The sequence below is a fragment of the Leucoraja erinacea genome, chromosome 4 (assembly GCF_028641065.1).
Source record: "Leucoraja erinacea ecotype New England chromosome 4, Leri_hhj_1, whole genome shotgun sequence".
Taxonomy (NCBI): Eukaryota; Metazoa; Chordata; class Chondrichthyes; order Rajiformes; family Rajidae; genus Leucoraja; species Leucoraja erinaceus.
In genome coordinates this window covers 37,865,386-37,891,940 of record NC_073380.1, presented here as the reverse complement: position 1 = coordinate 37,891,940, position 26,555 = coordinate 37,865,386, and the positions used below count along the sequence as shown (strand labels likewise).

Genomic DNA, 26,555 nt, shown 5'->3' with positions numbered 1-26,555 from the left:
GCACCTCAGCCTTCCAGGCAGCATCTTTTTGATCAAGATGGATTTTGTTTGACACGATTCTCATACCTACACATACGGCATAATTCTATGGTTGCAATGCTAAGTATTGAAATATTTGCAAGCTTTTGCACCTGTTTAAAAAGCATTATGCTAGAAATAAACTGTGTCATAAAATTTGCTCTTCCCCAGAGAGGGTGATCATTATAGGGAGTTTCCACTAAAGATTTAGCAATGACTTGCCTATATGGACACTAACCAATAACCTTGAAAACCTTTGAATGAATTTATTATTGAATGTGCTTTGGAACTTGTACCTGTGGAAAACATTTTTAAGTTCAAAATGGTGCGTGATTTTGTTAACTCATGGCAAATGATTCATCATTAATAAATATCAGGGAAGAAATGGTGTTGCAATTTTGGGACTATAGTTTTGTATGCCATATGTTAGAATTTTATTCAAAATTTTCTGTTCCTGGTTGTTTGTCGGATTCGGGATTAACGGGCCCCTTTCAGAATGGCAGGCTTTGACTAATGGGGTACAGCAAGGCTCGGTGCTGGGACCACAGCTATTTACAATATAATTAATGATTTAGATGAAGGGATTAAAAGTAACATTAGCAAATTTTTAGATGACACAAAGCTGGGTAGCAGTGTGGACTGTGAGCAGGATGCTATGAGGATGCTGGTTGACTTGGACAGGTTGGGTGAGTGGGCAGATGCATGGCAGATACAGTTTAATGTGGATACATGTGAGGTTATCCACTTTGGTGGCAAAAACACAAAGGCAGATTATTATCTGAATGGTATCAAGTTGGGAAAAGGGGACGTACAACGAGATCTGGGGGTCATCAGTCACTTGTTCATCAGTCACTGAAAGTAAGCATGCAGGTACAGCAGGCAGTGAAGAAAGCTAATGGCATGTTGGCCTTCATAACAAGAGGAGTTGAGTATAGGAGCAAAGAGGTCCTTCTGCAGTTGTACAGGGCCCTAATGAGACCACACCTGGAGTATTGTGTGCAGTTTCTGTCTCCAAATTTGAGGAAGGACATTCTTGCTATTGAGGGAGTGCAGCGTAGGTTCACGAGTTTAATTCCTCGGATGGCGGGGCTGTCATATGGAATGGAGCGGCTGGGCCTTCATACATTAGAATTTAAAAGGATGAGAGGGTATCTTATTGAAACATATAAAATTATTAAGGGATTGGACACGCTTGAGGCAGGAAACATGTTCCCGATGTTGTGGGAGTCCAGAACCAGGAGCCACAGTTTAAGAATAACATAGAAAATAGAAACATAGAAAATAGGTGCAGGAGTAGGCCATTCGGCCCTTCGAGCCTGCACCGTCATTCAATATGATCATGGCTGATCATCCAACTCCGTATCCTGTACCTGCCTTCTCTCCATACATGTGAGGTTACATACATCCCTTTAGCCACAAGGGCCACATCTAACCCCCTCTTAAATATAGCCAATGAACTGGCCTCAACTACCTTCTGGGGTAAAAAATTCCAGAGATTCACCACTCTCTGTGTGAAAAATGTTTTCCTCATCTCGGTCCTAAATGATTTCCCCCTTATCCTTAAACTGGGACCCCTTGTTCTGGACTTCCCCAACATCGGGAACAATCTTCCTGCATCTAGATGAGGAAAAACTTTTTCATCCAGAGAATTGTGAATCTGTGGAATTCTCTGCCTCAGAAGGCAGTGAGGGGCAAATTTCAAGAGAGATTTAGATAGAGCTCTTAAAGATATCGGTGTCAAGGGATATGGAAACGGGGTACTGATTGTGGATTAGCAGCCATGATCACATTGAATGGTGGTGTTGGCTCGAACGGCTAAATGGCCTACTCCTGCACCTATTTTGTCTATTGTCCATTGTCTATTTTCTATTGTTTGCAGAGTTGGGCATGACCAGTGACATCAATTAGCATGCAGTCCTGGTTTTAATGTCACTTGTGTGAAATTGCATTCTGTATGAGTCTTTAAACTTCATTATGCGTTCCTAGTCCGCTGCTGGAGGGTGATTTGGGTGGGAAGGGATGAGTGAACTGTTTAGGTGGGAAGGGATTGGAGAATCATTGGTTCACTCATCCCTTCCCAGCCTTCCCACCCCCTCGCCAGGATCTTTCCCCTGCTACCGCAGGAGATTCAACACCTGTCCTTATACCTTCTCCGTTAACGCCATACAGAGTCTCCGACAGTCCTTTCATGTGAGGCAGAGGTTCACTTGCACCTCTCCAACCTCGTCTACTGTCTCCATTGTGGACTGGGCGATCGTTTGGCTGAACACTTGCACTAAGTCCGCTCTGGCCAGTGCAATCTCCCGCTTTCCAAACATTTTCCATCCCCATTCCCATACGGGCTTTTCTGGCCTGAGCATCCTCCACTATCAGAGTGAGGCCAAACGCTAATTGGAGGAACAGCACCTCATATTTCGCTTAATGTTTAAGAAGGAACTGCAGATGCTGGAAAATCAAAGGGAGACAAATATACTGGAGAAACTCAGCGGGTGAGGCAGCATCTATGGAGCAAAGGAAATAGGCAACATTTCAGATCTGAAGAAGGGCCTCGACCCGAAATGTTGCCTATTTCCTTCGCTCCATAGATGCTGCCTCACCCGCGGAGTTTCTCCAGCATTTTTGTCTACCTCATATTTTGCTTGGACAGTTTGTATAAATATTGATTTCTCTAATTTCAAATAACCCCTGCATTCCCTTTCTCCCTACCTCCCCCATCCCAGTTGTCCTACTAGTTCCACTGTTCACATCCTGTGTGTATTTCACATACAACATTTTCTGTGTGTATTTCTACCACTCTCACAATTGTCTGTGAGTATTCACTACGTCCACTAACCCTGAGCTGTCATTACCACCCATTTCTGTCATTATTTCTCACCGCACCACAGTCACCATCCCTATAATCGTTCCCCTTATGTTTAGTTTAATTTAGAAATACAGCATGGAAACAGGCCCTTCAACCCATTGAGTCCACGCCAACCATCACCCGTTCACTCAATTTTTATGTTGTCCTATATTCTCATCCACTCACTACATACAAGGGGCAATTTACAGATGCCAATTAACATATACTGTAAACCTACATGTCCTTGGTATGTGGGAGGAAACAGGAACACCCAGAGGAAATCCATGCAGTCACAAGGAATATATGCAAATTCCACACAGACAGCACCCCAGGTCAGGATCAAACGTGGGTCTCTGGTGCTGGGAAGCAGCAGTTCTACCAGCTGCTGCCTTATTTCTTCATGTGTATTTCTTCCATAATCATTTCTATCTTTCATGGGGGGGACTCATAAAGGAAAAGCTTTCGTTTGAACTTCCTTTTGTAACATTTGCAGGGAAATTAGTCCACATTGTCAATCAATATGTTGTATTAATGTTTTAATGCTATGTTGTGTCCTAGAAACACACACCACTGGCTCCAACTCCCAATTGTCTCTCTGGCCCTGGCTCTCAAATCAATGCTGGGCCCGGACCCTCCCTGGCTCTCAAATCAATGCTGGGTTTATGGTCATATATCTCAAAATGGCACAATGAAATTCTTACTTGCAACAGTCCAACAGATATGGGAACATAGTACTCTGTAAACACCATAATAAACAACAAAAAAGTTCAGTATATTAAAATACAAATAAACAATATTAGTGCAAAGACAAAAGCAATGCGCCCAAGTCAATATAGTTCGGAGCTTTTTTGGCCATAGTGTTTAATAGCTTGATGGTTGTTGGGAAGAAGGTTCCTGGATGTTAGTTTTGAGGCTCCTATACCTTCTACCCAATGACAGGAGTGAAATGAGAAAGTGGCCGGGGTGGTGTGGGTCTCTGACAATGTTGGCTGTCTTTTCGAGGCAGCGACTCCTGTATATTACCCTCTTTACCAACTGGCCAAGAGTTTTTTTTTTCCATATCAGATGCACATCAAATGACATAATTCCAAATGCAATGATCCCTCCGGACTATTGATAAAGACACTAATTCATTGGTCACTCGACAGGTTTAGATAGATAATAAATGTGCCCTTTCCCCTTTCAGAAAAAGATTTAATTGTGTAAATCTTTTTCAATTTTTAAGATGTTCAAATTTAAAAATGGTTGAACTTTACTGATAACATTCTGGCTGGAACCCACTAGTTTAGTTTATTTTAGAGATACAGCGTGGAAATGTGACCTTCAGCCCACCGAGTCCGCACCGACCAGCGATCCATGACAATTTATTATTAAACCAAGGCAATTAACCTATAAATTGTCTTTGGAGTGTGGGAGAAAACTGGAGAAAACCCACGCAGGTCATAGGGAGAACGTACAAACACTGTGCAGACAAACACCTATAATCAGGATCGAACCTGGGGCCTCTGGTGCTGTAAGGCAGCAACTCTACCGCTGCACCACCATGTGCTGACACAAAGTTACAATGAGTTTTGTATAACTTTTGCACAAAGCAATGACATTTAAATTATCCACAGGGAACAAAATTCCCAAATAGTTAAGATATCAATAACTAAGAAACAATTAAATTCAATGATATTCTGAGCAGCATGTTCATTGCTGATAACAGTGGAAAGTACTAAAGGATGATAAATAGAATCGAGGCACTAAGCTATGTTTTTCAGTGGCCATTTTTATTATGAAAATATGATTATGATTAAATAAAATACGGAAGAAGTTGGCAATGTGATCTCTTCCAGAGCAGGTGGGACCTGCACAAGAAGGACTGGTTGCACCTAAACTGGAGGGCCACCAATTTCCTTGGAAAGAGGTTTAATAGGTGGCAAGTAGGTTGAACCACAGCAGTAGGTCAGTGGCTGGAGTGATTGAGGTAAATTGTGTAAGTCTAATAGGAAAAACTGGCAGTGCCAGGATAATGAATGGTCAGGATGGCAAATGATGACTTGAAGTGTATTTATTTTAATGCAAGGAGTATAACGGGATAAATTGGATGAATTTAGATTTTGGATTACAACATGGATCTATGATATTGTGTCCATTACAGAAACATGGTTGAGAGAAGTGCAGAATTGGCAACTCATTGATCCAGACATGGCAGAGAGGGGTCTAAGAAAATTGGGAGAGTTGGATTACTGATGGGGGAGAATGTCACAGCTGCACTAAGAGAGGGCTGAAATGCGGGAATAAGAAAGATTCAGTTACTATGATGGAGTTATACTTTCCATGAACAACATTTGATTCCTCCCACTTCATAGCTCCAGTACCATAATTACGTCCCTCCCACCCTGATCTGTAATGAGGTGAGCTTCAATTGTCTTACTGCCCGAAGCCAACCTCATGCTCTCCCCATGTCCATCGTAATCTTGTACAGTTATCTGGGCCCAGTCATACTGTGCCTCGTGATCCTGGTGTCGACCAGAGATTCTTCCCTCCCTTCCCCCAACGTCACTTCCCTCCCCTCGCACTCTCCCTGATTTGTCTGAATGTCCCATCAGGAGGCAGGATTGGGAGTTCAGTTTAACCTTCTGCAACAGAACATGAACCTTTTAATAATTTTATAAAACGTTTACAATTGGTTTTAATAATTAAACACAAATTATATCTGGATGCATCACAGTTTGATGTGGCAGCTGTTCTGCTCAGGACTGCAAGAGACTGAAGAAGGGTCTGAACCCGAAACATCGCCCATTCTTTCTCTCCAGTGATGCTGCCTGGCCCCCTGAGTTACTCCAGCATTTTGTGTCTACCTTCAATTTAAACCAGCACCTGCAGTTCTTTCCTACAGAGTTTGAGGGGACTTGTGAATGCAGCCCGGTCCACCACACACACCTGCCCCCCCTCCCTCCCTATCGACTCCATCTAAACTTCATGCTGCCTCGGGAAAGCAGCCAACATAACCAAGGACCACACACCCGTTATTCCCTCTTCTCCCAGCTTCAGTCGGACAGATGATACACAAAGCTTGAAAGCACATACCACTAGATTTAACAACTTCTTCGTGCTGTAGAGGAACCAGAGAAGTAGGTCAGCAAGCGGAGGGATTGATAGGAAGGTGGAGTTTATGACAAGGAAGTCTGAAAGGAAGGATAGGCAGGGAGAAGTTAATGAACATGGTGAGGCTGATGGGCTGAGGAGTGGTCATTTCAATACAGTGTATCATGGTTAAAGCAGATAAACTTAAAGCCTGGATCTGGTGTAACATTCTCATCCAAAAAGCCATGAATAATGTGCTGGAGTGTGATGTTGTGACTGTGACAGAGAATTGGTTGTGAATGGATCAGACAGCTGATCATCCCAGGATTTTGGTATTTCGGAGACGATAGAGAGGGAGGTAACAGAGGTGGGGTAGTTGCATTACTGACCAAGGAGAGTGTCACAGCTGCAATCAGAGAGGACCTGGAAGTACACCACTCCCCCACCCCCTACTTTGTCTCAAGAACGGTCCCAACCCGAAACGTCATCCGTCCTCCGTCATTTCACCAGAGATGCTGCCTGACCCGCTGTGTTACGCCAGTACTTCCTGTCTATCTTTGTTAAATCAGCATCTGCTGTCCCTTGTTTCTACAGGCACATGATATGCTCATGATCAATTTTCTTCAATTTTTTCTGGCTTTTAGCTTTTGCATGATACTAAGCCGTGCGGCAATCCTAGACTTTACGTACCACACTTTGTTCCCTTCCTCACAATCAAACCTCATGAATTGTGGCACTGGGTTGAGAACCAAACCCAAATATCTGCCTGGACACCATAGAGCACAGGTTGGTTAGAAGCCCTAAGCTACTGATTTTCTGCTTGCTGCATTTTTTAAGCAGAGACTGCCAGTCCATATTTAGTTTAGTTTCCCCCTTCCCATTCCCATGCTGACCTTTTTGTCCTGAGCCTCCTCCATTGCCAGAATGAGGCCACGTGCATATTGGAGGAACAGCACCTCATACTTTGCTTAAGTAGCTTACAACCATTTCGTTGTCTCTGTACTGTAATGAATCTTATATGAATGAACATTGAATTCTCTAATTTTAAGTAACTCCTACTAACACTCCCCTCCCCCCTCTCCACCCTAGTCTTTTAGAAGGATTGAAATGCTAACTCCAATGATCATGCATTAAAACTTACAGTTCTTTCTTTCATCTCTTTGATCAACTGTGATCAACGTGAGAGCGTGAGAATCGAGTGAAATGCGTGATTCTCACGTTCAATGCATGAGAGTTAAAGAGGGAACTGCAGATGCTGGAGAATCGAAGGTTACACAGAAAAGCTGGAGAAACTCAGCGGGTGCAGCAGCATCTATGGAGCGAAGGAAATAGGCAACGTTTCGGGCCGAAACCCTTCTTCTTGAAGAAGGGTTTCGGCCCGAAACGTTGCCTATTTCCTTCGCTCCATAGATGCTGCTGCACCCGCTGAGTTTCTCCAGCTTTTCTGTGTAACCTTCAATGCATGAGAGTTGGCAGCCCTGTAGATAACATTTCGGGTTGAAAACCTTCTTCACATTAATACTGGGCGTGGAGGAGGGAGGGGGAGAGGGGGGTAGGCAGTAGGGGGAGGAGTTGGAGAAGAAGAGGCGAAAAAGGATTAGGACAAATCAGGGCTGGCATCAAATGATCTCAGGCAGGGTGGTTCCCTGTTAGGTCAATTGTTGTCTTGGGAGGGTGTGACCTCAAGAGGGATACATTTTTGCAAACCGTGGATCTGGTTAAAAGACGAGGGTGGAAGAAGGGAAGTCTAGTAAATCGCAAAAACACAAAAAATACTTTAATATTTTAATCAACCTCTGATTTGCACACAGTTAGTTTAGTTTTTTTTTAGTTTAGTTTAGAGACCAGCAATCTGCACACATTAACACTACCCTACACACACTAAGGACAATTTACACTTATACCAAGCCTATTTACCTACATACCTGCACGTCTTTGGAGTGTAGGAGGAAACTGAAGATCTCAGAGAAATCCCACGCGGTCACGGGAATAACGTAAAAACTCCGTACAGACAGCACCAATAGTCGGGATTGAACCCAGGTCTCCGGTGCTGCAAGCGCTGTAAGGCAGCAACTCTACCACTGCACCACCGTTCCGCCCTATTGGAGATATTGGAGTTGTTGGTGAAGGACTTAAATTCTTATGTTTTATAACCCGCACTGAATTATCCACAATCGAGTAATATCTTACCTAGGACATCTGCCATGGAAAATTTAACTGTACGGTTGACTAATCCAGTAAAACCTGACATTACACTTTTTATTCCATTACATTTCTCATGTTTTAATGAAATCATAATTACAGGATAATTAGATGGCAGCAGCAGTATTTAACTGAGATGGTTGTCACAGGCAAGAATGCACTGACCATTAAATGACAATTAAATACGTCGTCGTAATATTATTTTTCCCTTTATAAAATATCAGCCATGTTCTTTATACAAATGCAACTTAAATCTAATCTTGAATCTAATTATAATGGGTCTCCATGTAATGACAGCACCTGACTTTCAAGGGGAAAAATATTCCAAGGGGAATTAGTTTCAGTGTAAAATTAATTCCTCTTTCTGTCTGCTAGTCATATAACGATTTCTTAATGGTTATGGAGTCATTTAATGACTGAGGACTTTGCATCAGAACCATCGCAGAATTGCATGACGATCTCCATTGAATTCCTCCAGCCACTCATTCATTGACTCTGCAATTGCCATCAGTTGTGCATACACTTGAACCGCAATCCAGCCCAGGGCAGGGTTTTGGTGCAGGGCTATCCGTCACAAAAGAACACAAAGTGTTGGAGTAACTCAGCAGGTTAGGCAACATCTCTGGAGGACATGGATAGGTGACGTGTCAGGTCGGGACCCTTCTTCAGACTCAGTCAATGATAGTCTGAAGAAAGGTTCCACCCGAAACATCACCTATCCTTGTTCTCCAGGGATGCTGCCCAACCCGCTGAGTTACTCCAGCATTTTGTATCTATGAATGAATGAATCTCTTTATTGTCATTGCACATGGTACAACAAAATTTAAAAGTCAATCCCACGGTGCGATTCACAAGAGCAATTTTAAATATATAAGATAAGGTAAAAATACATACATATAAAAAAAAAATTAAAAAATTACAGATAAATAACAATAGCAGCTGAGGTAGAGCCATTCAGTTGAATGTGAGTGTTATTTCTTATTTTGCATTGTTAAGTTCACGTATGGCTATGGGGTAGAAGCTGTCTCTGAGTCTGTTTGTGCGAGTTTTGAAAGACCTGTACCGTCTGCCAGAGGGCAGCAGGTGGAACAGGTTGTGTCCAGGGTGGGAAGGGTCCTTCAGGATGTTGGCTGCCCTGCCAAGGCAGCGAGAGCTGAAGATGTGCTTCAAGGAGGGCAGTGGGCAGCCAGTGATTTTTTGTGCGGTGTTGATGACCCTTTGACCCTATCTTCAGTCAATCACAGTATATTTTGCAAAACAAAGCATTTTTGGTAGCAAGGTACCACTGAACACTGAGAAAAGGCCAGTTTTCACTCAATAACTATTGGAATTCTGTTTACTGTCATTATCATTGCTTTTCACTGTACACATGACAATAATAAACCATACCTATAACATTTTCTGGATCAATATATGGCATAAAAATGTCGGACATCAATTTAGTCTAGTTTAGTTTAGTTTAGTTTAGTTTAGTTTAGTTTAGTTTAGAGATACAGCGCGGAAACAGGCCATTGGCCCACTGGGTCCGTGCTGGCCAGCGATCCCCGCATACTTACACTGTCCTCCACACTCTTGGGGCAATTTAAAATTATACCAATCCAATTAACCTACAAACCTGTACGTCTTTGGAGTGTGGGCGGACACCCGAGCTCCTGGAGAAAATGAACGCAGGTCATGGGGAGGACACACAAACTCCATGCAGCCAAGCACCCGGGTTCTGGCAGCAACTCTACCATTGTGCCACCGTGCCACCCTTCATTTATGTTGAAGAGATTGAAATTGAACAGAGCAATGGCCAGATCAACAGAGAACTGGGCAGCCCCAGATAAATGCCCGCCTAAAAAACGTGTTTGTTACATTTGGTTCACTTCCCAAAGAAGTAGTAGTGCACCGATGAGCACAGTGCGATCTCTGTACCTTGATAATCCATCTCTTGCCTCTTATTTTGTGTTCATAAAACGATAAACTCATCTTTCTAATTCACATTTTTTAATGACTGCATATAATGAATAATCTAGGAATTGCAGTTACATTGGCAACACAGTTAACTGTGCTCACTATTATTTAAATTGAAGCACCATGGCAACCTCACACAGGGACTGATAGATAATTAAATACAGAAATTATACATCTTCTGTTGTGTATGCTGTTGCTCCATAAAAATCATAAAACTGCTTTCTCTCTGTCTGGCTCCCATTGAAATATACAGAGCACCTTGAAGATGCGTTCACTAACTATGAAACAAGATAACCAGCTACAGGCTTTAAGTCATTTCAAATGTGAGTACCTTTACAATAGTGAGATAAGTGCAAAATACTGCCGGCAAGCTGAAAAATTAACTCTTAGAAGAGTAGAGCCTTACTATTTCAGCAAAGATAGACACAAAATGCTGGAATAACTCAGTGGGACAGGCAGCATCTCTAGAGAGACGGAATGGGTGACGTTTCGGGTCAAGACTCTTCTTCAGACTGACATCAGGGGGGAGGGAGATAGATAGATAAGGAAGTGTAAAAGGGTGTGAAAACAAGACAAAGGGAATGGAGATCAAGGAAAATGTAGAATAGATCAGTGTTAGCTGGGAGAAGGTAACAACAAAATAAACAGAGCTAAAATGTAGTCGGATACAGTAAATCTGGTCAGAGAACTGGGAAGGGGAGGGATGGAAAGCAAGGGTTACTTGGTTAGAGAAGTCAATGTTCATACTGCTGGGGTGTAAGCTGCCCAAGCAAAATATGAGGTGCTGTTCCTCGAATTTGTGCTGGGCCTCACTCTGATAATGGAAGAGGCCCAGGATAGAAAGGTCAGTGTGGGAATGGGAAGCGGAATTGAAGTGTCCAGCAACCGGGAGATCAGGTAGGTTTAGGCAGACTGAGCGGAGGTGTTCAGCATAACAATCGCCAAGCCTATGCTTGGTCTCGCCGATATACAGGTGTCCACACCTGGAACAGCGGATGTAGTAGATGAGGTTGGAGGAGGTGTAAATGAACCTCTGCCTCACCTGAAAAGACTGTTGGGGTCCTTGGATGGAGTCGAGGGGGGAGGTATAGAGATAGGTGCTGCAGCTCCTGCGGTTGTGCCTGGGGAGGGGGTGGTTTGGGTGGGAAAGGACGAATTGACCAGGGAGTTGCAGAGGGAATGGTCTCTGCGGAAAGCGAAATGGGTGGAGATGGGAAGATGTGGCTAGTGGTGGGATCCCTTTGGAGGTGGCGTAAATGTCGGAAGATTATATGCTGTATGCGATGGCTAATGGGGTGGAAGATGAGGACTAGGGGACTCTGTCCCTGTTACGACTGGGGGGAGGGGCAGCAAGAGCAGAGCTGTGGGATATCGAGGAGACCCTAATGCGAGTCTCGTCTATGATAGAAGAGGGGAATGAGGACATCCTGGTATGGAACACCTCATCTTGGGCACAGATGCGACATAGACGGAGGAATTTGGAGTAGGTGATAGTCTTTATAGCAAGCAGGGTGGGATGAAGTGTGGCTATTGGTAAATATTACATTGGATTGTTTAAAAAAATGTTTTTTTCTCTTTTAGTTTAGTTTAGAGATACAGCATGGAAATAGGCTCTTCATCCTACCGAGTCTGCACTGACCAATGATCACCCATATCCTAGTTCCATCCTACACAGTAGGGAAATTTATAGAAGCCAATTAACCTACAAACTTCCATGTGTTTGGAATGTGGGAGGAAATCAGAGCCCCCGGAGAAAAATTGATACCCACGTAAAGTGGCTGTCCCACTTGGGCGACCTAATCTGTGAGTTTAGAAGAATGTCTTTGACCTTCAAACTCGCAGCATGGTTGACACGTGGTCCAAGGAGGTCCTATGAGGTCGCTGGAACTCTCCTTCATGCTCGAGGGAAGTTCCCGAATACTCATGGCCTCAGCTAGGTCGTGGAAAAATTTCAGCATGTTGAAATATTTTCCGCAAGTAAAATTTGGTTGCCATGGTTCTTTTGTACTCGTAGTGCAGTGGAGTGGGGTCGCTATTTAGTTACAGGCAGCCTTCGGCTGCCATAGGCAATCTCCATCAGGACCAAGGAAAACCTACCGCTAGGTAAAATGCCCGCTAAACTTTATTTTACTTCTTAAAAGTATCTCCACTCCTTCTCCCCCCCCCTCCCTTCTCCCCCCCTCCCTCCCCCCCCCCCCCTTCTCCCTCCCCCCCCTTCTCCCCCCCTCCCCCCCCCTCTCCCCCCCCCCCTTTCCCTCTTTCCCTTTTCCCCCCTTCCCCCTCCCCCCCCCCCCCCTTCTCCCTCCCCCCTTCTCCCCCCCCCCCTTTCTTTTCTCTCCCCCCCCTCTCCCCCCCCCCCCCCCCCCCCCCCTCTCTCTCTAAAGGACTTACCATTACTGTGCAGCCGTTTTACCTTCCTCTTCATCGCGGGTGTGAATTTCAGACAGCGCTCCCCCGCTTTCCCTGGCCCCCGCCTTTGCGATGTGTTTGGGTGTGCGATCAGTCAATCCAGCTCGCGGTTTCAACGCGGACAGTCGATCCAGCTCGAGGCTTTCCAGGCGAGTGCCCTCGAGCTTGAAGGTCGAAGACACTCTTCTTAACTCGTGGATTAGGTCACCCAAGTGGGACAGCCCCTTAATACTGCATCAAATCAAACATATTTGAAAATGTATCATTGGTTCCTCCTTTCCTGAGAACAGGCTTGGAAAATTGGGCGTGGGAGAGATGGAAGTGAGAAGTGGTGATGTGGATTGAGACATGCGGAATGCTCCAACATTGTGATAAAGGAAGGAATTATGTCACTTCTAATACTCTGAGGCTTGTGCAGGTGTAAGGAACAGGACAGGAATGTTCTCATGCTGATGTGTGGGGTGGGTGGGGAAAGGGTGGAGATTGTATTACCAATGTTGTGGGGGTAGGTAGATGAGAGGAAAATTTGGCAAGTATTATATTTATTTTCTTGCTGCCCATGCAGAGCTCCAGGACTAGAAACATAGAAAATAGGTGCAGGAGTAGGTCATTCGGCCCTTCGAGCCAACACCACCATTCAATATGATCATGGCTGATCATCCAATATCAGTACCCCGTTCCTATTTTCTCCCCATATCCCTTGATTTCATTAGCCCTAAGAGCTGTATCTAACTCTCTTGAATACATCCAGTGAATTGACCTCCACTGCCCTCTGTGGTAGAGAATTCCACAAATTCACAACTAGAACCACGTTGTCTTAGGTGTGCCCAATAATGGATGTCCAGATGATCATAAGACAAAGGAGCAGAATTAGTCCATTCAGCCCATAGTGTGTACTGCACCATTTCATCATGTATGATCTATTTTTATCAACTCTATTCTCCTGCCTTCTCCCCATAACCTTTGACACCCTTCCTAATCTAAAACTTAACAAGCTCCGCTTTCAAGATATCCAATGTGGCTAAGGGGATCAGGGGGTATGGAGAGAAGGCAGGTACGGGATACTGAGTTGGATGATCAGCCATGATCATATTGAATGGCGGTGCAGGCTCGAAGGGCCGAATGGCCTACTCCTGCACCTAATTTCTATGTTTCAATGTTTCTAATGTCTTGGCTTCCACAGCTGTTTGTGACAGTGAATTCCACAAATTCACCACCCACTGGCTAACAAAATTCTTCCTCATCTCCATTCCACGAAGATGTCCCCATGACAACATTCTCTAGGTGCCTTTGTGATGCTCCAAAAGGAATGTTACACCAGAAATGTTGTCATCCAGTGCGATTTTGAGATGGGAATCGAATTAAGATTGAGAGAGTAACTTGAGGCAGTCAGTGCCTGGGCAAAGTTTCTAATGACCCAAAACAACCCAGAATGATGTATTTACTTTTGGTAAATTCATTTTCAAATTGCATAATGCTGAAAAGAACATTGACTACAATTGAATTTCTAGCCCTTAAAATATAGTAATAAACATAGAACTTATTTTATTTCCTTGAAGCAATGACCTTGGGTCAAGATTTATTTTTATTTTTATGAGTTTTCATGGACTTTTTGGATTGGCATGTATGATCTGCTCACTGGCTGGCTCTTTTTGATGGGCTTTGTCCTCTTTTTAATCAGTTACGAGAGCTTTGGCCATCAAATAGGGGAGACTTTCATGACTCTGAAGAAGCAAAGTGGAACGGGAGTTTATAGCGTTGTAATGGCATTGCATTTGGCCGGTTCACCCCCTGTAAAAATCATGCTTGAAGTAAAACCTAGTGACAATTATAAACCCTTGCATGGCAAGCAGCACTACAAATGGACTGCATATCCCATATGTCATATTTGTTTATGAATGATTGCACTAAAAAAAAAAACATCCCTGTCCCTGGAGATGTAATATAGACAAATCCCTGGTTTAATGCAGAACCAGGTTTTGCTTTTGGTTTAAGTTTAGGATTATTTATTGTAACATGTGCCAAGGTACAGTGAATAGCTTTGTTCTTTGCATCAGTTTCTTAGACAAAGTCCATTGTCCTCAATGGCGTAGAGGTGAATTGAACAGTACCGTGGCTTATGGGAGAACCTTTCAAAAGCCTGATAATGGGGGGAAGAAGCTGTTCCTGAGTCTGGTGGTACGCACTTTCAAGCTTCTCGTGGCCGGGTGCAGGGAGAAGAAGGAATAATTGTAGTGAAACATCTTTGATTATGTGGGTTGCTTTTACAAGGCAGCAAGAAGTGTTGATGGAATCAATGGTGGGAAGTATGGTCTGTGTGATGGACTGGGCTACATCTGCAACTCACTGCAATTTCTTGTGGTCTAGGGCAGACCTATTCCCAAACTAAACTGTGATGCAACCTGACAGTACGCTTTCTAAAGAAACAAGGAACTCAATTTTTCCCAGAGATACTGCCTGATCCGCTGAGGTACTTTCTATTGTGTGCCTTTTTTAGTGTACTTTCTATGGTGCATGTGTAAGAGTTTGTAAGAGTCACTGAAGACATGCTGAATGTCCTCAGTGTCCCCAGGAAGTAGAGGCATTGGTATGCCTTCTTGGCATATGCATGAATGTGGTTAGTCCACGACAGATTGTTGGTTATACTAATGCAAAGAAACAAAAATATGGGTATCTGAGATTAATTATTCTAAGGAGAATAACTTTAGCTATCGGTCCATTAAAAAATATTTATTAATAAAGAAAGTTCTGTGGAATTGCTGAGGAATGCATAGAAAAAAACCCAGCAGAATGATGATGGGCCAAATGGCCTCATTATTTCCTGCGCTATTCCAACCTCCCAAATAGAACATTTGAAAAGAAATAAGCATTCAGCATTTGTGAAGAAAATTGAACCAGCTTGATGGTCTATTTGTGTGAGCTCACTAGAATGCCCATTCCAGTAATTTCCTGCATCAATGATCTCACATACTGAACACTTACACAACTGATAATAAAACTGAGCCAGATCACAGATAAAGAATATAGGAAAGCAAGAAACAGAAGAAACAATATGTTTGAGAAGCAGTCAAGATGATTAAAATTGATTGTGGGTTATAAAAAAAAGCTTTTATGGCCACATTATATCGGAATAGGTAAGGTATAGGGAAGAGCCATGATAAAGACAAGATTGCAATGGGGAATAATGGAATGGCAGTAATTTAAAATACCTATCTGGCCTCAGTTTCATAAAGAAGAGGGTTATTGGATATCGACATATTAGAAATATTTGTTTTCAAATTGTTACTCAGTTTAGGTTGTTGTCACGTATACCGAGGTAAGTAAAAAGCTTTTGTCACGTGCTAACCAGTCAGCGGAAAGACAATACATGGTACAATCCAGCCATTTATAGTGTATGGATGCCTGTTCAGAACAAGGTAATGCCAGTAAAGTTCGATCAAAGATAGTCCAAGGGTCACCAATGAGGTAGATAGTAGTTCAGGGCTGCTTTCTAGTTGTGGTAGGATGATTCAGTTGCCTGATAACAGTTGGGAAGAAACTGTCCCTGAATCTGTTTACTGAGATTCTCGGAATTATTCAGAGGGTTGTGAATCTGTGGAATTCATTGCCACAGATGGCTGTGGAGGCCAAGTCTATGTGCATTTTTAAATATGAGATTAATAGGTTCTTGAGTATTAAGGGTGTCAAAGGGCCCGGCAGGCAGGAGAATGGGGTTTAAAGTGAAAGATAGATCAGCTATGATTGAATTAAGTTATTCATGTTTTTTCTATTAATCGCAAAAGAGAATATATAATTTTGTGTAATGTGTTTAACTGATTCAATCAAACCAACCAATAAAGGTTGACTTGTTAATTGTAAATGCTCAAATATATTGTTTTATGGCAATTTACTCAATCAGAAATTACGAGGTTTCAAAGTCAAGACATCCAGTTTATTAATACATTTTAGATTGTTAGGATTGTCAGATGACACTAGCAGTTTTAGCTGTAATTATTTTGCTGTTTTTATCTTTGAAAATGCAAATGAATCTATCTCTAAAATGCCGATGTACAAATACAAATAAAAGGGAGGGAAAATGAGGAAGAAATGTCGAAGCAGGTCCATGTCTAATCCAGCTCTTCCATATACCGGATTACCAGCTAAAAACATTTATTTTCCTTTTCCTTTTGGCAAACCTTTTGTGGGAATTTATGTAACAAAAGAGTTCAGCCAAAAGCAATTGCAGCACCCAGTTGACAATATGATTTGAATTATTATAACGTTCACCTTGTCAGCTTTTTATTGGGAATATGAAGTTTCTGCTGCCATATTTTTGTACTAATGTTAATTATTTCTTCATGGGTTTTATCACCAAATTTCTGAGCCCTGAGTATCAGAAATTGTTCTTGAAATGCTCCATTTAGATCAGCCTTTTTGCATGTCAGAATTTACTATAAATTGTATTGAGCATCCTGGCATTTCTATATTTGCAGGCTTAGAATTTTTGTGTGTGGCATTTCTACTTAACAAATAGCTGACTATGGTCATAATGGATTAAGCCGTGTGTTAGCCCACATGTAGGGATGACAAGAGCTTGTTTTAATGGTAGGAATGGATTCTTCTAAACAACTTGCATCCTTAAATATTTTCTAGTCATAGCCCATCTGATTTCTTAGACTGCAATACTTTCATCTCTCTATACAGGAATGATTCCTCTCAAGTTGCCTTGATTTAGAGATGAATATCAGAATGTAAGGCAGTGACTAGTGGGGTACCGCAAGGCTCGGTGCTGGGACTGCAGCTATTTACAATATATATTAATGATTTAGATGAAATTTCGTTCTGACCGAAAGGTCTGAATGACAATAAAGGATACTTTGACTTTGACTTTGACGGGATTACAAGTAACATTAGCAAATTTGCAGATGACACAAAGCTGGTTGGCGGTTGGCAGTGTGAAGTGTGAGGATGTTATGAGGATGCAGGTTGACTTGGACTGGTTGGGTGAGTGGGCAGACGCATGACAGATGCAGTTTAATGTGGATAAATGTGAGGTTATCCACTTTGGTAGCAAAAACAGGAGGATTATTATCTAAATGGTGTCAAGTTGGGAAAAGGGGAAGTACAACGGGATCTGGGGGGGTCCTTGTTCATCAGTGAATGAAAGTAAGCATGCAGGTACAGCAGGCAGTGTAGAAAGCAAATGGCATGTTGGCCTTCATAACAAGAGGAGTTGAGTATAGGAGCAAAGAAGTCCTTCTGCAGTTGTACAGGGCCCCAGTGAGACCACACCTGGAATATTGTGTGCAGTTTTGGTCTCCAAATTTGAGGAAGGACATTCTTGCTATTGAGGGAGTGCAACGTAGGTTCACATGGTTAATTCCCAGAATGGCGGGACTGTCATGTGCTGAGAGAATGGAGCGGCTGGGCTTGTATACTCTGGAATTTAGAATGATGAAAGGGGATCTTATTGAAACATATAAGATTATTAAGGGTTTGGACAAGCTAGAGGCAGGAAATATGTTCCCGATGTTGGGGAGTCCAGTACCAGGTGCCACAGTTTAAGAATAATGGGTAAGCCATTTAGACGAAGACGAGAAAACACTTTTTCACAAAGAGAGTTGGCAGTCTGTGGAATTCTCTGCCTCGGAGGGTGGTGGAGGCCAGTTGTCTGGATACTTTCAAGAGAGAGCTAGATAGGGCTCTTGAAGATAGCGGAGTCAGGGGATATGAGAAAAAGGCAGAAACGGGGTACTGATTGTGGATGATCAGCCATGATCACATTGATTGGCGGTGCTGGCTTGAAGGGCTGAACGGCCTACTCCTGCACCTATTGTCTATTGTCTGTTGTAATATGACATGAGATTTTAAGTTAACTGGGTTAATCATAATTCTTCTGTCCTCATGTTTTCATCTAAGTCATAAGGCAATAGATTATCTTGCAAAGCAGCACTTAAAATAAAGATCACAATGAACATCCAAATCTGTGTGTAATATTTTTTGTCGAGCATTAGCTCATTTCAAGGTTGTTTTAAATATCTGGTTTAACAGGCACGCTAGCCATTGTTCTTATCAAGCAAGCACTTCACATCGCCTGCTGAAGTCTTTTCCTCCAAGGACTAACTTGGATCCAATTGAAACGCTAAAAAACATTATTATGCAGTGTAATGAATGAGATATAGGGCTTTTAAATAGATCTGAATGTGTGTTTAAATGAGTTATAAGATGGTCTATGAAAGAATTCACTGCTATATTTAGAATTACATGGTAAATGGTAGGGAATTGAAGAATGCAGGTGAACAGAGGGATCTGGAAATAACTGTGCACAGTTCCCTGAAAGTGGAATCTCATGTAGATAGGGTGGTAAAGAAAGCTTTTGGTGTGCTGGCCTTTATAAATCAGAGCATTGAGTATAGAAGTTGGGATGTAATGTTAAAATTGTACAAGGCATTGGTGAGGCCAATTTTGGAGTATGGTGTACAATTTTGGTCGCCTAATTATAGGAAGGATGTCAACAAAATAGAGAGAGTGCAGAGGAGATTTACTAGAATGTTGCCTGGGTTTCAGCAACTAAGTTACAGAGAAAGGTTGAACAAGTTTGGGCTTTATTCTTTGGAGCGCAGAAGGTTAAGGGGGGACTTGATAGAGGTCTTTAAAATGATGAGAGGGATAGACAGAGTTGACGTGAATAAGCTTTTCCCACTGAGAATAGGGAAGATTCAAACAAGGGGACATGACATGAGAATTAAGGGACAGAAGTTTAGGGGTAACATGATGGGGAACTTCTTTACTCAGAGAGTGGTGGCTGTGGGAATGAGCTTCCAGTGAAGGTGGTGGAGGCAGGTTCATTTTTATCATTTAAAAATAAATTGGATAGTTATGTGGACAGGAAAGGTATGGAGGGTTATGGTCTGAACGCAGGTGTATGGGACTAGGGGAGAATATGTGTTCGGCACGGACTAGAAGGGTCGAGATGGCCTGTTTCCGTGCTGTAATTGTTATATGGTTATATGGTTATATAATCTACCCCTGTTATGGATAATTTGAGCTCATTTAAATTTATTGTCACATTGAAATTAATTTATTATTTTAATGTTTTCTTCTAATTCCAACATATATATTTTTGTAATGATATTTCTCACCTAAAGATTTCAACATAGTATAAAAATAGCAAGGATAAAAATTGATAACAAATTTTAAAAATATTTTTATAAGGGTATTATGGTAAATGGAAAATAATTGGAGCAATCGGTGTAATGGTGCAAGCAAATCTTTATTGCAGTTTATAACACTAAAGAGATTTTTGACCTACTTGACATTTGTGAATATTAGGCTGCATTTAAAAGGTTTTGTTTTTGATTTTTAGTGATAGACCAAAGCACCATGGAATTCAATGGGGTCAAATTTAAAATAACTACTCGTGGTGACCAGTTAGATAGGTACTGTTGTTAAAACAAGTTGATTATTTGATGCACTAATATCCCAATCATTTATAATGTCATTTCTCAGGGTTGTGCATGTAGATTTGACATCTAATACAGGTGCCAAGTAAATTTAGGTAAAGTCATGTGTTAAAACTATCAGAAAATCTATGTTCTCTTTTGGTAAAATTCTGTGGCAGTGGGAACTTATAATTGTACCAGTGTACTTCAGTGAGTACAATGTGACTCGAGAGAAGTCGAAACGAGGAGGAAATAAATAACATAAAATAGGTTTTACAAGTGGCGAAAGATGTTAGCTAATGATCTAACTGGGCCAGAACTTTCTCGGCATTGCCAATGGTTTCATATCAAAGTCCTGATAATTTTGCTGACTATATTCCATGACTTCCACTGAAGGGACATTACTTTCCCTTTGAGTTCCCAGCATTTATTCCAGGTGAGTCAACACATTCACATTCATTGAGTTAAATCCTGTCCCAGTTCAGTGAGGCGGAAAAGTTGAAGGTAATTCCTTTCAAATTTTATTTAAATTCTGAAAGAAACTATCCTGTGTGTGGTGTGAATGTTGTGGACCTCCCTGGTTGGCTGACATTCAGAAATCATCGAATCATTGACAGTTTTAACAAGTGGGTAACCCTGAGTCGGTAGCCAGGCTATAGCACGCAGATATTTCCTGTGATTTGATGGGCGAGGCTTGTTCGGGCCCAGCTGCATGCAGCTATTTATGCTTTAGGTGGGTGAATCATAATGTAAATGCAGGCTTGGCGGGTCGACAAGCATGGATGACACTCCATGTGCCAGGAAATTCTGGGCTGAAGAATCTCTATGGCACCCTATTGAATTTGACACTATTTTAAATGTTCTTTTCCCTCCCACCTCCCTGGTCTGGTTGGTGTGGTGGGGGGATGGATGGTGCAAGGAGATCTTGAAGAGGGCATTGCTTAATACCTCTTAACATTAATTTGCTGCCTACCTGCCTTGACCTGATTTTAAACCAATCGTTCGAGCCTGGCAGCAAATCACCTGCAGGGAGAGTTTTTTTTTTTAAGTACATGTTTAACGTCATGGGACCGAACTAATCTGTTTTTCAAAGAGCTGTCGGAGAAACAAAGCAAGTTTACCCTTGAGATCCACTTGCCAGCAGATGGGTTGTCGTGGAAGATACGTAGGATTTCCCTTGCCACAGAGCTGTCACAACACACTACACACATCTAGAGCCCTCTCAGCATTCTCGCACAGGTCACCTATGGTCACTTCCTGCCGCTGCTGCCCTGCTCCTTACTGTAGAATTTGGTGTGCCTTTGAGAAGAGTTTTGATCCAGCCCTTTAGATAAACCAGGTTCCCACTCCCCTAATCCCATGTTTTCACCTGGTTTGGGCCTCACATGGCGTTTAATTGAAAATGATAGTTTAGTTTATTGTCACGTGTACTGAAAAGCTTTTGTCGCGTGCTAACCAGTCATCGGAAAGACAATACATGATTACAATCGAACCACCCACAGTGCACAGACACATGATAAAGGGAATAACGTGAATAATGTTTAGTGCAAGAGTGAATATTTTTATCACCTGTCTTAACATAGAAACATAGAAACATAGAAATTAGGTGCAGGAGTAGGCCATTCGGCCCTTCGAGCCTGCACCGCCATTCAATATGATCATGGCTGATCATCCAACTCAGTATCCCGTACCTGCCTTCTCTCCATACCCTCTGATCCCCTTAGTCACAAGGGCCACATCTAACTCCCTCTTAAATATAGCCAATGAACTGGCCTCAACTACCCTCTGTGGCAGAGAGTTCCAGAGATTCACCAAATGTTTTTCTCATCTCGGTTTTAAAGGATTTCCCCCTTATCCTTAAGCTGTGACCCCTTGTCCTGGACTTCCCCAACATCGGGAACAATCTTCCTGCATCTAGCCTGTCCAACCCCTTAAGAATTTTGTAAGTTTCTATAAGATCCCCTCTCAATCTCCTAAATTCTAGAGAGTATAAACCAAGTCTATCCAGTCTTTCTTCAAAAGACAGTCCTGACATCCCAGGAATCAGTCTGGTGAACCTTCTCTGCACTCCCTCTATGGCAATAATGTCCTTCCTCAGATTTGGAGACCAAAACTGTATGCAATACTCCAGGTGTGGTCTCACCAAGACCCTGTACAACTGCAGTAGAACCTCCCTGCTCCTATACTCAAATCCTATAACTAAGATGATAAATTGTAACAAAGTCTGCCAAAGAAATTCATCCATTTCAGTGATGTTACACACTGCTTTGCAGCAACAGCAAGACATTGTTGGCTGCCTTGAAACTAATTTCACTGTAATCAATAAAAGCCAATTTTGGAGGCAGGCTTCAACTCCCTCTACCCTTCTATACCTATGACTGCATACCGACCCACAGCACAAACACCATAAATAAATTTTCAGACGGCAGGGAGGAGGTACAGAGGTTAATAGCAAAGAGGGCGGTCTTTGGTTAATAGGCTGGTGCTCAGAGAACAACTTAGCACTCAATACCAAGAAAACAAAAGAGCTCATCATTGATTTCAGGAAGAAGCAGGGTGACCATCCCCCATTGCATATAAACAGAGAAAGAGTGGACAGAGTCTCCAGTTTCAGGTTCCTGCGCACCCACATCTCAGCAGATCTCAGGTGGTCAACTAACACAAACTCCCTGGTAAAGAAGGCACAACAACGGATTTACTTCCTAAGATCACTCAGGAAAGTCAACTTGCCTCAACAGCTGCTAGTGTAATTCTACTGTTGCTCCATAGAGAGTGTCCTGACACATGGCATCCTTGTGTGGTATGGCAACAGTTCTGCGGCTGACAAGAAGGATCTGCAGAGAGTCATCCACACAGCCCAGAAGATCACCAACACACATCTGCCTGCCCTGGAGGAGATCTATAGCTCTTGTTGCCTGCGGAAGGCATCACGCATCCTAAAGGACTCATCTCACCCCTCACATCACTTGTTTGCCCTTCTGCCCTCGGGAAAACGTTACAGGACCATCAAATCACACACCACAAGATTAACAAACAGTTTCTACCCCAAGGCCATCACCACTCTGAACTCTGCACTGAATACACACCCCCCCCATCGCCAATATTTTGTACTGCTATAACACTATACTGTGACATATTACACATTCAGACTTGACATTTTTCTTGCCGTTATTATTTGTCGTTATTATTTATCTGATAGGGTGGAGCTCCGCTCGGGCAGAACGCTTGAAATGTAGTTGTATGTATTTACATTGACAATAAAGTTTATTATTATTATTATTATTATTATTATTATTATTATTATTACTGTGTTACAGTGCATTTTGTGCTATCAACCTGAATAAAATTCCAAGGCAATCATTCTTAATGAATACATTTTTTTGAAAAGACAAATAAAGAAATAACATTTATTTGAAAATATAATTTATATTTTGACAAAGTACTTTTTGATAAGATCGTGCTAATTTTAAATTTGTCTTGTTTTACATGGATTTTGGCTGACCTTTAATTACCTAAAGTCACTCATCATTTGTGCACTTCTATGTTTTCTACAGGCCTTACAGCTGCTGCATCTTTGGTATCATTGTCTTGGGCCTTGGCATCGTACCAGAAGGCACTTCGAGACTCCAGAAATGATAAAAAACCTATCAGCTACCTGGCTGTTATCATTCAGTTCTGTTGGCATTTCTTCACCATTGCAGCCAGAGTTATCACATTTGCCTTGTTCGCATCAGTTTTCCAACTCTATTTTGGGATCTTCATAGTTTTACATTGGTGCATCATGACTTTCTGGATCGTTCATTGTGAGACAGAGTTCTGCATTACCAAGTGGGAAGAGATTGTATTTGACATGGTTGTGGGAATAATCTATATTTTCAGTTGGTTCAATGTTAAAGAAGGAAGGACTCGGTGCCGCCTGTTTATCTACTACTTTGGAATCCTTTTGGAAAACACTGCCTTGAGTGCTCTGTGGTACTTGTACCGAGCACCTCAAATAACTGATGCTTTCGCCATCCCAGCGCTTTGTGTTGTATTTAGTAGCTTTTTGACTGGAATCGTTTTTATGTTGATGTATTATGCCTTTTTTCATCCAAATGGCCCAAGGTTTGGCCAGTCACCAAGCTGCGCTTGTAAGGAACCCGTGACCACTTTCAATTTGCCAGTAGATGCGTCGGCAAATACGTTGAGGTCTGTTTCTCAAAACAGGGAACAGAAACTCCCAGAAAGGGATAGTTGTATGCCTGTTTTTCAGGTCAGACCAACAGCACCCTCCACACCATCATCGCGCACCCCACGAATAGAAGAAACAGTGATCAAAATTGACCTTTTGAGAAACAAGTATCCAGCTTGGGACAGACATGTTTTGGACAGAAGTCTGCGAAAAGCCATCCTTGGTTTTGAATGTGCATCCTCGCCACCTCAGCTCCAATACAAGAATGAAGCCCTCATTGAAGAACGGCTGGAGTATGAAACAACTCTGTGATAAATTAACAAGTGGTTCTGTTAAGGACGCACGTTGCCAAAACAGAGGCTGAAACTAGGATTGTGGTGATAACAGTGAGTAGAAAGTTTCCTCTGGGTGCTGCATCTAGTGAGACCATAAAGCAATTTGTGGTTTTGATGCGCACGGTACATTAATGTGTATGCTGCCAAGAGCATCAATGTTTATAAACTTGGAGAGGCAGAGAAATAGTGCTATGATTAGCGTTTTCTTAATATTACTTCAGTGATATGGTGCTAATTCATCTGCCAGCATAATTTTCCAAAATTGGGCTTCTCAAACCTGTTAAGAATTCAAAATGCATTATTTGCTGGCAGTATGAACATGCACATTTTTTAGTGTCTATAATTGAACAGCATTTGCAAACTGTCTCCTTGATTTATGTAAGAGTTAAAATATGTGATTTTGTTGGGGTTTTTTAATATATTGTGAACTATGCTAGAAAGTAACTTTTTAAATGGATAATCGTGATATTGTGGACTAAATTTTATGCAGATGTTGAATACAATGTTGGCAGCTTTCCATTCTGCATTGTATCATCATGGTGGAACTGAAATAGAATTTTAACTATCTACATATATGTATAAAGCTTAAGCAATGGTGTCTGCACCAAAACATCAGCCTGCAGTTAGTGGCTGATTAGTAATTTGATTGAACACAAGTCCCTGTATTTTTAGTGAGAACCAGGGTCACGATTATCTCAGTGTGAAAGCCAAGGAAATAATGTAAATTTACCAGAACAGTCGAGATACAACATGCAAATGCAGAGACATACCATTAGTACACTCAGTGGAAACAACTTAGCTGAATAGAAAAGAAGCACAAACTTTCATACAGTTTATCAACTGCTGGGCAGAGTTCCAGTTGAACCCAGTCTTGATAACTGACTATGATACATTCCTCAGTACTGGAAGCTGTGCTTGGGCTAAAATGTCAGTGTAATCACTATTCACGGAGTGAGAGTATAATGGGGGATGCAATAAACTAATTAATTGTAAATAGTTGCAAGAGAAGATTGATAAAATTGTTTCCACTGTTATTGTGGACATTACTGAGAGCGTCCAATGGCCCTGCATTCCGCGGTAATGTAATTGTATAAATCAGTGATGAACAATTGGGCATACGCTTATGTGCCAGAATATAGTTTTAGATACTTTGCATTAGAAAAGGTTGATTTTGCTTGTCAGTGGAAACTTCTAATTACTGTATATTATTTATGTTGCAATTATTAATAATTTTACCTGTATAAGTGTTCTGTCTGAAAAATCTAAATACAACAGGAATATGCAAAGAATGGGTTCAGAGGAATTGCTTTGTCTTTTCATAAAAAGATTTATCCATTGGCATAATTTTTATTTGAGGGAAAATCTTGGGATACTACTTTCTTGATTATTCAATACTATGTGTATATATAACGTTAAAAGTTTTGCAACTATTATTTAATGTGAGATACACCAACATGTCCCATTTTACAATAGTTGACATTGATATTTCAGTTGTACAGTATTCTGTGCATGTCAGCCCTCGATAATCAAGCGTGCAGATATTAAATGAGCTCAATAACATATTATTATTTGTCAATCCTCAGCGAGAGTTCTCTGGCAAGAAGGGTGGCCTTAAATCGGAGAGACAGATCATTATTTGAAATGCATAGCAAATTACAGAAAAATTGACAGCTATCATAAATTCATGAGCTATGATTTGTAACCCAGAGCGTCTTGATAAAGGGAATAAATTGATTCATTTGCACCACCTGCTATTTCCATCAATCATATTTATATATGATTTTCTGACTGATCTTAGCTGTGTCACAATCTCTACATATAAATAGCAGTAAAATTTATGACATTAATGTTTAATCTATTAAAACATATATAAAGAAACAAGTTATAAACTTACTAATTAGCAAGTAAGGGTTAGTTTGATTTTATATATATATATATTATATATTATATATATATATATATAGTATATCCAGGAAGTAATAGTGTAACATTCCAGAATATCATTAAGAGAGTGCACACATTTTGTCAGAAAAACACACAGGCCTAAAATTTAGATCACAAACACTCACTTATTTCAGAGCTATGCAATTAAAAGTAGACATGAGATAAAGAGAAACTCTTTAACAACT

The 26,555-nt window shown here is 41.6% G+C and overlaps 1 protein-coding gene across 1 annotated transcript in view; it reads left to right on the top strand.

The window, feature by feature from the left end:
- Positions 1 to 26,274, top strand: part of xkr4 (XK related 4) — a 245,780-nt gene extending 219,506 nt beyond the window's left edge. The window contains 1 exon segment of the mRNA XM_055634061.1: positions 23,475 to 26,274. Within this exon segment, the coding sequence (XP_055490036.1) occupies positions 23,475 to 24,403 (929 nt within the window). The 3' untranslated portion in view covers positions 24,404 to 26,274.
- Positions 26,275 to 26,555: the final 281 nt, after the last annotated feature.